Consider the following 15,380-nt stretch of genomic DNA (forward strand, 5'->3'; position numbering starts at 1 on the left):
TACAGTTTCGCTTGTTGTATTGGCAAAACTTTTTTTTCATTTTATTAAAGAAAGATTGTTTTTGACTGTTTTTATTTGTATACAGTGTATTAATAAACCTAGAATATGATTGACATTTAAATTATGCGTAGAGCAGTGGACGACCCATCAATTTATAATTGGTTAACTTATAGATTCTTTTATTCTCAAGAAAAATAAAATAATAATAAAACTTTTGGATTCTTTATAAATGTCAAGACTACCTTTATCGTATTACTATTAATCTAATGTCAAGGAAAACAATGCTATTGATCGGTTTATAAACAACTGGGGTAATGAAACCCTTGTCAATATGAGTAGGTACAACGTGAATAAAAATTCTTTCCTAAATACTATTGGGGAAAACCAGTTTTTTTTATCTGCACAACTGACAAGAACGTGATCTTTACCCTGTGAAATGTATTTACTTTATAGATTTAATTATATATTACATATCTAAAGAATATTCAACAAGAGAGGACACTCTATTTTATAGATTTAATTTTAAATGATGTGACACAATATAAATTATTGGATTCAAGAATTAAAATTTTACTTGTGAAATTGGTTTAAATTGAGAGGATCTTATTCCATTATTGTGAAATTGGTTTAAATTGAGAGGATCTTATTTCGTTATTCCAAATTGAGGATGTAGTGACCTTTGACTTGTTTTAGCTTTTGATGATCATCTAAACCTCTGCTTCTTCACCTCTTTCTACTCTGGAAGAAAAGTGAGTTTATTACCCTTTAACATTTTATTATAGACGCAGAGTTACTTACCAAAGGAGATATATATATATATATATATACACAGAGAGAGAGAGAGAGAGAGCCCACTTATGCTCTGTTGTAACATGGGCAGCGAGCAATATAGGAGCCACCCACTGAAATAATTAAGATCCTTCAATTATGGACCAACCACCGACTTTTTAGGTATATATGTATATAATATGGTATTTCATGAGCCACATAGTTTTGGTCACCTTGATCAAGATCAGACAATTCCAAAATCATACAGCAATAAACAGATAAACAGTTTACAAAGATTCTGCACAACGCATACAATATTATACGGGTTGGCACTTGGCACAACAAAGCCAATTTGTATCTTAAGTCAAATGTGGGCATCCAAACCTTATCCCCAAAATGAGCTTTCTTTTTTATTTTCTTTTCCACGGAACAATTTAAAATTGATTTAGAGCATATTGACCACACATTTAAAAAGTAATGCGCATGCTTTCCTTGAGGCCAATACCAGTAATCTCACACCACAAAAAGTTAGATTTAAGTTGAGTAGGTTACTACAACACTATTAACCGAAGAATATAGGCACAAAATTTGATTGAGATTCAAATGTATCATCACTAAGATAATATTCCACGCTTGTGCTACTTATATCTCATATCAGGACAAACAAAACTTTTTTGCCACTTCGTAGGGCAGTGATATTTGATAAGAACAAGACTAGGGTTACAGACTTACAGTCACAATTGGCTTGGTCCACCAGGACAGAGCAATGTGCTTCATGCTAGTTTTTCTTCTTCGGTTTACATAAAAAAAAAAAAAAAAAGCCAATGCCCAGGTTGGAAGCAGACACATAAATGCCTCCAGCCAGCTCATCTAACCACGGGTGTCCTCGTTCATGCATTTGCGCAATTCATTTTCCACCAACCTGATACCCTTATGACATGAGGTTAAAACTGAAGAAACAATTCTTCTTTGTTGATCTTTGAACTCCTCTGCCAGCCTTACATCCCAACTGGTTTTTTCTCTGCAAATATGAAGATTAAAAGTAAAACTACTATATCCGATAAGGAAAATTTTCTTCTGTTTTCAGTTCCAAATTATGTATTGAATCCTTGATATTGACTTCTTTACCTGTCATTAAGATCTGTTTCACCAAGATTTTCCATCATGCCATCAAAGGCGGAGAGAAGGTCTCCAAGAACTTCCATTTCATTTTCCAAGTTAGATTGTAGCTATAAAAGAAAAGTATAAGAATCATATAAGAGCATTATGAAGAAAACTTCAAAGCATGAAATTAGTTAGTACTCAAGCCTAGTTAGAGGAAAAACACAATGCAACTTGAGGTCAAACTGAGAATTCTGAAGTACCAATCTTTGAATCAAATGCTAAAAGATAAAAGCCAGATCAATTCACCAAAATAAAAAATAAAAAATAAAGAAAGAAAATTACAAGGGACTTGGTCTGCAGCATAGGATTTTTAGCTCTGTGTAGATAGTCCAATAATAGCAGTGGCAAGCCATAATAAAAGATATTGTGGTTGTTTGAGAGCCACGTACCCCGCACCATGTGAGTAGTCCAGTCTAATCTGGGGTTACCCTCCATACAATCTTCCTGTTCAGCCTCAAAGTCTGGGCTAGAACAAATATTGATGTATCATCCAACTGAGCACTTTGAAGAGTTCCAAAACAGAAACATTTTGACAGGAATTTGTCTTGTGAACAGTTAAAAACTTGGATAGATATCTATTGACCTAATGGTAATGGTAAGAAAGTTACCCATTGGAATAACATCATATGGGTTGTCTCCTTGTGGTAAAAAGCCATAGAAAGTCAATAGATGAGAACTAGAGAAGTTCCCATAACTAAGAAAGCATTGTTCTCCTTCACTGCATGGTCTTGATAGACAGAATTTCAAGGAATTTGTTGCAGGATCTACTTTGCCACAGTGCAAAATGTGTGGGTATATCTGTAAAAGGGAACAAAATGTGAGCAAGAGCAAGAAATATACCTCACTGAGGTTCCAAAAATACATGGGAAAAAAATCTTAGTATTTGTCAATAAGACATTCTAACAGCAATCAAATGCTCTGTATAAGCCCCATCAAACTGGATAAAACAAGGCAGATAATGTACGGACCAAAATTAGTCAACCATCTAAATTTTTTAAAAGTACAAGAAGAATCATTCTGAGCAGAAGGTGTTATTATGAGTGATAGACTATCACTCATAATAACTCTATCACTGATAGTGTTGACTGTAAGTAGCGAATGAGCTCAACTTTAATGACATCTCCTTCCCTTGTAAGATCAAGGTGGAGGATGAGTGATTGAGGTCATGGATTTACCAATGAAATAATAAATTTGACCAATGGGGAGCAATAAGCTGGTGAGCTTAGCTTAGGAAATGCTAAGAAGCACAAACGTAGACACAGACACAATGATACGCAATATTATCAGGATTGTGACATCTCGCAATCTTGGATCGTAAGATCCTACGATCCTAGACCATAGAATCGATCCAGATCATACCAGGATCAGCTGTGAAGTAGAATTGATGTGGGACCGTGAGTTAGATCATGGGGCCATGTAGAATTGTTATCCCTCATCGATCCTATAAGATATCGCCACACATGCTTAAGCTGAGCTTTTTCTTGTTATTGGGGTCCCAAGTTGAGAGAGGCAGAGAGCTGCTGCTTCCACAGTGCCACCTGCCATGCTGAGACGCCACGACATTGATAATCCAAAAAAAGAACTGATTCGATCCTTTTTTGGTTCCAATCATTCTAGGTAAATTATTTTAGCTTTTAATTGTTATGAATCGCTATCTTGTTGTAATGGATCTAACTTTGGCTCCAGAAATCTTAAATATAGCTTTGTTGAGTTCTTTTGCCTAGTATACTTGATGAGTGAATTGAGACTATGTCGTTTTTGGTGAAGTTGGTCACTTGCCTATTAGGTTCTGTTTATGGTGTTTTTTTGGTGGTGAAAGGAGGGGCTATTGTATTTTTTATTTTTTAAAAAAAATATTATGTTAATTTCTTTATGTTTGCTTAGGTTTGGATGCGGAAAACTCGATGCTAACTCTTATCCATATGGCCATATGAGATCAATTGTGGAGAGCAATATACCCATAACTCCATATGAGAATCACAAATAAAATTTATTATTTATTTGAAAAAAAAAAAAAAAAACACTAATCCACCTCTATGCCAATGCAGCCCTATGGCAACTAAAATTTACCCATAAGAGAATAACAACTAATATGTATTTGTTTGTTAATCAATTTATTGTCAATCCTTCTTACTTGCTATTGTTTCCCCTTTTCTATATAATAAATTTTAAACTTGCTTTTCTCTTTCTCAATAGCAATACCTTAAGGTTTTTTTTTTTGAGAAATAATAGCAATACCTTAAGGTGATATAGGTATGTATTGCTGGTACTAGTATTGGTGGTTCTACTGCAAAGTGTAAGAAAAAAAATGCACTGGGCAGTAGGTTAAACCTAGGATGGGAATATGTAGTTGAAATAACAGTAAAGTAATTCAAAGAAGGTTAACTGTAGGTATTGTAGAGCTGCTAAGAGCCTTGTAGCTCAGTTACATTGCTTGGTCTCCTATATAAGGGGAACAAAAGATCAAATCTCCCCTCCTCCATTTGTTGTAACAATTGAAATACAACAACAGTAACAAAACCTTAGTTTGTAGGTCTATCTCTTCTAGGGGAATTTAGCAGCTTAAACATCATTTAGCTGGCTCTAGTTTAAATGTTTGAGCCATGTCAGAAAGTGCTTGAGTCAGGATTTTTATTTTTTTTTATTTTTTGGAAAAAAAAAAATTCGGTAAGAATAATCCTTAAGGAGAAGAAGATATTAATGCATGAAAAAGGAAAGGCATCATGGATACGTTTGTCATAAAAGCAACGCAAAGAATTATGAATAAACTATTTTTTATAAGAAAACAAAAGGAATGTGAATGAATTTGTCTACAGATAACTATTCTACACTAGTGTCATTCCCTTTAATTGTGTGAACAATCCTAAATTTGGGAAGATGGTTGAAATGATTACAAGATTTAGAAATGGGCTTAAGCCACCTTCCTATCATGAAATTAGGGAGAAATACTGGAAGCACACGAATTTGACATTAGATATGCTAGAAGAATATATGGAAAAGAACTGAGTAAAATGTGATGTTCAATTGTGACAGATGGTTTGATGGATAGGAGAAGAGGGTCCGTATGCAATTTTTTAGTGAATTGTCCTCAAGGAACCTTTTTTTTTTTTTGTATACATAGACACCTCTGAATTTTCTAAATAGCTGGTTTTTATTGTATTATTTAATTTTTTTATTTTTGAGATGTTGGATAATGTTGTAGAGACGGTTGGGGAGAAAAAAGTTGTGCAAGTAATAACCGATAATGCTTCTAATTACAAAATATCTGAAGAAATGTTAGTCGAAAAGAGAAAAATGTTACTCTGGACTTCTTGTACAACACATTGCCTAGATTTATCCTTGAAGATTTTGAAAAAAGATTAGAAACTCATCAAGAAACAATTGCAAATACCAGTCACTTCCCCCTTTTTTCTTCTTCCTTTTCTTGTCTTTGGCATTCTATCACTATTCATGATAATGTTCACATGCACTATTCAAGGATTGTGGGCTGATTTAACCCTAATTTCTCTCATCTTTCCAAACCTAAATAAAAAATTTTCCCTTCCCTACCGACTCTCCAATAATTCTTGACTACTAATCCTTTTTTTCTAACCCTAGATTCTCAAACATTATACCCATCATAAACACAAGTAGACAGATTCCGCAATATATACTATGCCACAGAACCATTAGTTAATTGGCTTACTTGATGTTCAGAGTGTATCCAAATTTTCTTTTTTTGATAACTCAATAGTTGGGGGTGGGGGGATTTGAACCTTGTATGTCTCCATTGGAAACACCACGAGAAAGTGCAATCCCTAGTACACTGGATACATAGAAGAGAAAGCAGCCAACAAGAACGAAATCCAGATCAAGTTCTAGATCTATTTTCTATTGCTATCCCATCTTTTTAAAACCAAATCCATTCCAATGGGGACAGGGCAAGGTGGGGGGCCCACTTAAATAGGCCAAATTGCCATTTCCAGATGCTTGGCTCACATTAATATATCCTTTTTCACAACTCTTTTGTCCCTTGAAGTAATCAGAGCCTAAATATTTGAACAAATTAATCTAGTAATAGTGTATTAGAAGGTCTGATAACCTGTTTTGCTTGCACTATCTCTTCCAACATCATGGTTCCATCCAAAGCCATGATTGCCTCAATGCCAAAGCTCAACCCTGTCACATAAAATCATGAAAAAAAAATCCTGTTAAACCAAAATGATCAGTGTTAGAACATTATTGTTGGCAGACAATTCTTGCATACAAAATGCACAAACATATCTATATGCTTTAACACCATTTTTTGTCGGATCATATACAAACAATATAAACTAGAGAAAAATAAATAAATAAATAAGACTGACATAATTGGACACCATTTTTCCCCCAATTTGATCTATAGAATTCTATAACATCATCATTATATCATCACTTACTACTATGAAAAACAATGTAGTAATTAGTACTATGAGTTTGCAAATTGAATGTCACAATGTTTGGACTAAAACCAACGTAAAATTCCATTCAAATGTCAGAGAGGGACCAAAAGGTAATACCATTTGGGATGTACCAACTCCTTATACTCTAAATCCTCCATAATTTTAACTAGTAGGAAACCAGGGTGATGCAGGAAGCGCAAAGAAATAACATAAAGAATATTTATTTTAATTTACTCATATTGAATTTTGGAGTCAATTTTATTTTTATTGCTAAATTGTATTTTTATTTTAGGTATTAGTAGTTAATTAGGGCACTCCCCTCTTAATTTCATAATTGTTTTGGTTCTTTTATTAAAATAAATTGTATTCTACTTTTTCTACCTAAAGTATTTGATTGTTTCATAAGTTATGCAAATTAGTGCAAACCCATAATGGGTGAAATAACCAAATGGCGCATGCCTTATATTTAATAGAAAAATTCCAAAACCTAGGATGGTAGCGAAGCATATAATTGCAAAGGAATTATACACCCTATTTATCCATTTCTTCAGGCAACAACTGATGCTAAAAATCATCAAACAACTCCCTAGTTAAAATTTGGTAAAATTATAGAACAAATGGGAATTAAAATAGCTTTGACCTTCTTAAAGGCTAAGGTATATATAATTTCTCACTTCCATGCTCCAAAATTTTTATGATTCAGTCAATCTTTTTTGGGCAAAGTATAGGATATCTCGATCAGGGAGAGAGAATGGAGAAATCCCATGTGACCCAATATATATGACAAGTTGCACTATATGTCAACCCAAGATTGATCATCCTCTCAAGGACTTTGAAAAGGTACTTTTGGAACACCAATAGGCATAAATGAAAGAAAAAAATTAAGTACTATATCTTACTTTGATGTGGAAGCGTAACAACGGGTTTTTGTCTTAATAAGATTAAAATTTTAAACTTTTCAGTGACTGAAACATTGCCGCATAGTTTTAATCTAAATCACTGAAAGTTAATATATTGACAGCGGCTTTGGGGAAAATCATAACTACCGATAATTTGCCAAAGCGTAGAGTAGTTGGTGATGGATTGTTGTTGCATGTGTAAGAAGGATGGGGAGACTACTAATCATTTCCTTTTACACTGCCCTGTAGCTAGATGGTTGTGGAATATGGTATTTTCATTATTTGGGTTCATTGGGTTATATTGGCGTTTTGGATACTCTAGCTAGCTGGTCGAGCAAGTTTAACAAATGTAAGCATGCAATTTGGAGTATGATCCCTCATTGCCTTGTGTGGGGTATTTGGTGGGAGAGGAATGCTCGTAATTTTGAAGAAGTGAGAGATTGACAATAATTTGAGCTTTGGGTTTTTTTTTTTTTTTTTTTTTAATTCTTCGGCAGTTTACTTAGTTGGTTTTTCTCAATAAAATTTCTTATGTTACTTATCAAAAAAAAACTTTAATTCTTCGGCTGATCTGCTTGATAGTTATACTTTCTATGCATTATAGTTTTGATGTTTTGCTGGTTCCTTAATCCTTAGTACACTGCCTGTGTGCTTTGGCTCCTTGTATGGTTTCTTTTTTCAATGAAGTTTCATTACTTATAAAAAAAAAAAAAGAGGTTAAAATATTGACCATGGCAGAAATGATTTTACTGAGAATAACTTTTTTTGATGAGTAATAAAATTTTATTTAAGCAAAAGAACTACCTCATGTACACAACATACACAAAATGTTACTAAAATTTTACTTTGAATGATGGTCAAATATTATGCATGCTTTAACAGTTTAACTTGAAATTTTTTTTTATAAATATGGGTAAATTTGGTATACACCTTAGGTCCAAATTTACCAGGACAAAAAAGAACAGAATGGTATAAAAAGTAAAAGAAACAAGTGCTTAGATCAAAGTAAAATTGAAATTTCCCAAAAAAAAAAAAAAAAAAAAAGAGAAAAAAGTCTTGATCAATCAATTGTTCAGATTGGTAAGTGATGGATACCAGCTGAATGATTACTAACGTGTTACATCCTTTCAAAGTTAGATATTTAGAATATAATATTTTATTTCAAGTTCATACTTACTCTCTTACCAGCAACATTTTTTGATAAGTACAATATGTTTTATTGCAAAAAGGCTACACCATGTAGAAAGGATCCGGAAAATTATTGAACTGTGTCAAACATATGATAATAAACAGGTGAGAAAAATTTCAAACCCTAACGGATAATTTTTCAGCTTGCAAAGAAAGAGCATTCACTGACCATATAAAAGATTGCAAAATGTTCTAACCTAACATCAAGTTCTTGCTAATAGTTGAATCATTTAATCCTCACAGGTAGGGGTGGCAATTTTTACCCATATCCATGAACCCACCCATTACCTACCTTATTTGGATAAGTCTTAACCCAACCCATTTGACTATTTGGGTTAAATGGGTAAAGATCCATTTGGTTATTTAATTAGATGGGTCTAAATGGATAAATCCACTAATACCCACTAAACCCATCTAAAATTTAAATAAACAACATAAAATCTAAATTTCTAGAAAATGACCAAAATACTCTTGAAACCTAAAAGATGACCAAAATACTCCAAAAATCCAAAAAATTACCAAAATACCTCAAAAACCCAAAAAATGACCAAAATATCCCAAAAACCTAAAAAAATTACCAAAATACCCCAAAAACCTAACAATTACCAAAATACTCCCAAAACAAAAAAAAAATTGACCAAAATACCCCTGAAACCCAAAAAATGACCAAAATATCCTGAAAACCCAACAAATGACCAAAATACCCCCAAAACCTAAAAATGAACAAAATACCCCAAAAATCTAAAAATTACCAACATGTCCCCAAAACCCAAAAAATGACCAAAATACCTCCGAAACCTAAAAATGAACAAAATACCCTCAAAACCCAAAAAATGACCAAAATACCCCCAAAACCTAAAAAATGAACAAAATACCTCCAAAACCTAAAAATTACCAAAATACCGCCAAAACCCTAAAAATGACCAAAATACCTCCAAAACCTAAAAATTGACTAAAATATCCCCGAAACCTAAAAAATGACCAAAATACCTCTGAAACCTATAAAATGACTAAAATACCCCCGAAACCTAAAAAAATTACTAAATTACCCTGTAACCTAAAAAATGACTAAAATACCTCCGAAACCCATAAAATTACCAAAATACCTCCTAAACTTAAAAAATTACTGAAATACCCTGAAACCTAAAAAAAAGGACTAAAATACTCCCCCTAAAACCTAAAAAATGACCAAAATACCCCCAAAACATAAAAAAATGACCGAAATACACTCGAAACCTAAGAATTACCAAAATACACCCTAAACCTAAAAAATTACCAAAATACCCTGATACCTAAAAAATGATCGAAATACCCTAAGACCTAAAAAATGACTAACATAACCCCCAAAACCTAAAACATTACCAAAATACTCCCTAAACCTAAAAAATAACCAAAATACTCCCTAAACCTAAAAAATGACCGAAATACCTCCAAAACCTAAAAAATAGCTTAAATACCCCTGAAACCTAAAAAAATTACCAAAATACCTTGAAACCTAAATAATTATCGAAATACCCCAAAAACGTAAAAAATGACCAAAAAAACCCCAAAACCTAAAAAAAATTATCGATAAAAACCCCTGAAACCTAAATTATGACCAAAATACCGCTAAACATGTAAAATGACCAAAATACACAAGAAACATCTAAAATTACCGAAATAGAGGTTTAGGGTATTTTGGATGTTTCGAGGATATTTTTGACCAATTTAAGGTTCTAAGAGTCTTTCAGTCATTTTATAGGTTTCGAGGGAATTTCAGTAATTTTTTAGGTTTTGAGGGAATTTTGGTAATTTTCTAGGTTTCGGGGTTATTTTTATCATCTTTTAGATTCTAAGGGTATTTTAGTCATTTTTTAGGTTACAAAGGCATATATGTCATCTTTTAGTTTTAGGGTTATTTCAATAATTTTTAGATTTTTTGGTTATTTTGGTAAATTTCTAGGGTTCAGAAGTATTTTGGTAATTTTTAGGTTTTGGGATATTTTGGTAATTTTTTAGGTTTCAAGGGTATTTTGGTCATTTTTAGGTTTTGAGGCTATTTTGTTCATTTCTTGGGTTTTGGGGGTATTTTGGTTTTTTGAGTTTCGGGGGTATTTTGGTCATTTTTTGGATTTTGGGGGTATTTTGGTCATTTTTAGGTTTCGGGGGTATTTTGATCATTGGGTTTCGGGGGTATTTTGGTCATTTTTTGAGTTTCAGGGGTATTTTGGTCATTCGTGGGTTTCTTGGGTATTTTTGTCATTTTTTGGGTTTTGGTGGTATTTTGGTCATTTTTGGGTTTCACAGGTATTTTGGTCATTTTCCGAGTTTAGGGAGTATTTTGGTCATTTTTGGGTTCCGGGGGGTATTTTGGTCATTTTTTGGGCTTTGGAAGTATTTTGGTCATTTTTAAGTTTCGGGGGTATTTTGGTCATTTTTTAGGTTTCGGGAGTATTTTGGTCATTTTTTGGGTTTCGGGGTTATTTTGGTCATTTTTTGGGTTTTGGAAGTATTTTGGTCATTTTTAGGTTTCAGGGGTATTTTGGTCATTTTTTAGGTTTCGGGAGTATTTTGGTCATTTTTTGGGTTTTGGAAGTATTTTGGTCATTTTTAGGTTTCGAGGGTATTTTGGTTATTTTTTGGGTTTTGGGGGTACTTTGGTCATTTTTGGGTTTTGGATGTCCAAGGGTATATTTGGTAATTTTGGAAGTGTAGGGATATTTGTATCATTTTAGGTATTTAAGGGTATTTTGGTAATTTTTGAGGTCAAGAAGGTACTCAAGTAGTTTTAGAGGTATTTGAGTCATATTGGGTTAAATGGGTAGGTTACTAATTAAATGGGTTGGGTTGGTAATGGATAATTAATTTATATATAAACGGGTCATAAATGGATAAATGGGTAAATACACACCCAACCCATTTATGACCTAACCCGCCTATTTGCCACCCCTACTCACAAGTAATAAGATGTCAAATTACAATAATACTTCCTCGTTATGTACACAAAATAACAGAGTAGATATCATCGACAAAACAGGTGACAAAAAGTGAGAGTACCTGTATTAATTCTTCTAGAAGGGTATTGAAGTAAATCTTGAATTTTGAATTACAATTGTGCTTCTCGTTCATGCTCCACAACAATAACATTGTCTCAGAAGAGATGCCATCAATCTTTTCTAATATATGAAACTGCAATAAAAAGAAAAAATAGTAAGTCATATTGACCCACTTTACTTCCACATAGGCTGCACAGATTCAAATTACTGATTATGTAAGAGTGCCCTCTCGAAGTGTAATTGACCATTGGCATGAATGAAAAACAAAGCATCACGTGCAATTTTTATTGCAGGGCAAGATTTGAAGCTATGATCCCCCCATTTTACACCCAAACATAAACCATGTACTCCACTATAGAGATTATCCAACTTGACAATGTAGAAACAGAAGCATAGAGATGAGAAAGGCCTAAAAAACTGAAATGACACCTTGTTTGAAGGTAAAGCAGCATTGGCATAGTACCTGATACCTGGTTCCAAAATCCATCTTAATGCTAATCTACTACCATTAACCATTGGAATAGACACCTTATAACCATGTCTCTCATGGGCACCTCAAACCGTGTCTTTGATGCACAGAGTGAACAGATTATTTTATCCAGACATGGTGACTGGTGAGAATTACACTTAACCCTTCTCTTATATGTTATGTAAGTTTGTTTAACTGAATTAATAGTTTTCTGAATATTTCCTAGTGATCAGTTTAGTTGTTTACTTAGAAATGGCTTCCTTTTACCTCCACATAACTCATTTTGTGAAACATAAACGACCGCAAGGAACTTTCTCTACATATTGCAGGGATAATTAGAAATTCATGTAGGCAAGAATACATTTTTCTTACTAATCATCACCCATCTATTGTTTTCTGCGTGACAAGTTTTTTAGAAATGTGATCCATGTTCCCACACAAATGAAGATTCATTTCATTTAACTTTCATTTCCTTGTCTCTCATAGAAGTTCAAACTCAAAGTAGGAATCATTTATGGAAGTCTGAAACGTACCATGTTGGATTCACGGATTAGCTCCTCAGAAATGACAGTAGATACAGGGATCTCCACAGCAATGTCTCCAACATTTAGATTTTCTCTTGCTATGGCTCCTCTACCAGCACCTTCGACATCTACAAGATGAATGAAGCACAATACAATAAAGACTAGGTGTCCTTTTTTCTATACATAGCTTTGCAGAATTGTAAAGAAATAGTGTTCCCACCCCCCCGAGTTCCCAACTCCACCTCAAAGAAAAAGGAAAAATCCTCTGACACCAAGAAAAGGGGGCAAAATCTTTACATGCCTAATAAGCAAGGAAAAAAAGAACAGCAGCAGTCATAATTGTGAAGACTTACAAGCTATCTGCAACCTTGTCCTTATGCCATTGTTCTCACCCCATTGCAACAAACATTCTTCTTTACCACAGCTGTGGTTTTCTAAAATTGTAGTCTTCACACTGTTTTTGTCCCCAAAGTCACGGATCATACCAATAATTGCTTCCCGAAGTTCTTGCAGGACATTCATTTGCATGCACATACCACTTGAGAGTGAAATGTCAAGAAGCGAAAGGATTGAATTAAGAGCCTCTACCATTCTACCTGCATCCCAATGAACCCCTTATAATAAATATCATCATGAGTTAATCATCCATAAAATGCCAAGGATCAGGCTATCATGCTATTCATGCTCCACTTTTGAGTTTTGTGCCAAAACAAACCAGGAAGACACTGAAGCTACAATTTGCAAGAACCTAAAAGGGATCAAACCTATGCGGAAAAAATATTTTGTTTCCTGTTGTTCATATGGGAAATCAGTTTATCTCTCTCATTTTCCTCCAAGCATGTCCCTCCACTGAAATACCAAGTAGTTTAAAGAGAAGAATTGGAATTTTTACCTCATCTAATTGTATGATTCTTGCTATCTGAAGCATTACTTTCAAGGTAGTACTTATCCAATCAGGACCTGAAGAGCTCTTAAGATAAATCTGTTCCTTGGGGTTAAAACCCTTATTCTGAAGTAATTTCTGCCAACGAGATGTGAAAATAATAAGAATAATGGTAGCGACATAACAACTCAATTAAATTAGGAGAAATTAGGTTTCTTTACCAAGAACTAGATAGTATTAAAGCATAACTGTAATAAACCGAAAATACTAATGAAAATTTATGAATATAATTTTCATGCTAACAAAAATGGAACAATTATTGTCAGTATTTACAGTCACGATTTCTTTCGTATACATCTTGATTAAAAAGAATTTGACACAATCATATGTATAAAATTATAAATGTAAATTTTTTTTAATTTAGTAGTTGGTATGCAACACGAGTCCAGTATCAATCCCCTGCACTTCAGTGTATAGAATAGAGTAAAAGATAAATAGTGACTTACTAAAGTTATATATTTCCTTCAATTACATAATATTTCATCCTCACATTTCTGAACATTAACCAACTATTCAATAAAAATTAGCGAAGAATGAAAGAGAGCTAAAAGGCAATCAATTATGCCATTTCTTACCTTCTTTTTATCAAAATGCAGGTCATCTTCATATAGCTCAAGATCTATTGCAAAGTCGTCATCAGTCTCTTTGGCTTTATCAGATGGTGGTGGCCGCAATGAACAAATACATTATCAATACTAAGATTCTTACTCATTTGACAACATAAAAAATCAAGTCAACAATATTATGGAAATAGCAAAAAAACAGTATAAGCTGTGATTGCAGGACATAAGTGGAATTCCCACAATCATGGAACACATGAGCGAATGCACTCACATAAAGAGAACAAATTTTAAAAACAGAAATTAGATTACTAGTAGTTTATATAACATGACAGCATTCATATCATCTTTCATATTCTACTTATTTTCTTCCATTCCAATAAATAATTAATTCTGAATTATTTTGCAAACAGGTATCACAAAAAGGAGTTTAAAGACACAATGGAAACAATTACCTTATGGACCTATATATTAGCTTAAAATCTTGAATTTACAAAAATCACTTAAAACAAGAATCAAGAAAAATTGGTGTGTATAATGTAAGAAACATTTCTAAAGAATAGCCCTTTGGACTTGCCTCTAGCCAGTAAAACACTACGGATAACTAAACCCACCTGCCAAAACCACCAATTGCAGGGTAATTCAGGAGCATTCACCCCTGATGGGCTAAGCAGTTTATGCTCATGCCCAGGAGCATATACACAAACAGATGCATAAAGATGGTTCTTTCTCATACTTCTCTACTTCAGAACTATATATTCTATATGAAATGCAGTTATCAAAAAGAAATTGATGCAATAAAAAGTGACATTGATATATATGAAATGTCAAAAGAATGATCAAGTATAAATTCTTTAAACATAATGTAATTTATATCAAACCTAAAACCTAAAGAACTGTATCAAAGCTAAAATAAAGAATAGTCTGCTTGGTTCCTGGGAAAATTGTAGGGAAATTTGGAATCTTGGAAGGAATTCAAATAGGAAAATCTCAAATTGGAGTTGAAAAAACATTATGCATTTTCTTAGACTTTCCAACAGTTTCCCAGCAAATTAGAGTCCAAGAAAATGGAATTAAAAGCAGAGAGTAGAAGAGAGTTTGAGCTTAAGTTATCAATCTCCATTAAAGCCCGAGTTGAAGTAGAACCTAGAGAGAGAGAGAGAGTGTGTTTGGGCGGCAAGCTAGTGAAGTGAAGCAAGTGTTTGTTTGTTTCTTTAACTGATACCTGAGACTCTAATGGCATGTTTGGATGTTTAAAAAATGAGGGAGATTAGAGTAGAGGGAGGAGAGTAATCTAATTATCTTGTTTGGAATTTTTTTTAAGGAATGAGGGGAAGGGGTTTGGAAGGGTCTGGAGGGGTTTCAACTCTCTCTAACCCCTCATTTTTAATTCCCTAAATTGGAAAGAT

General features: G+C 33.4%; 1 protein-coding gene across 1 annotated transcript; it reads right to left on the reverse strand.

Moving 5' to 3' along the window:
- Positions 1-1,355: 1,355 nt before the first annotated feature.
- LOC112027303 (uncharacterized) lies at positions 1,356-13,059 on the reverse strand. Its single transcript, XM_065764269.1, has 8 exons — positions 12,822-13,059; positions 12,478-12,596; positions 11,484-11,608; positions 6,014-6,098; positions 2,541-2,730; positions 2,215-2,393; positions 1,897-1,997; positions 1,356-1,789 (listed from the first exon to the last, which is right to left on the reverse strand). The coding sequence occupies exons 1-8, from the start codon at positions 13,057-13,059 to the stop codon at positions 1,639-1,641; spliced, it is 1,188 nt and encodes a 395-aa protein (XP_065620341.1). The 3' UTR covers positions 1,356-1,638.
- Positions 13,060-15,380: the final 2,321 nt, after the last annotated feature.

Source organism: Quercus suber, unplaced genomic scaffold (assembly GCF_002906115.3).
Source record: "Quercus suber isolate HL8 unplaced genomic scaffold, Cork oak 2.0 scaffold_548, whole genome shotgun sequence".
Lineage (NCBI taxonomy): Eukaryota > Viridiplantae > Streptophyta > Magnoliopsida > Fagales > Fagaceae > Quercus > Quercus suber.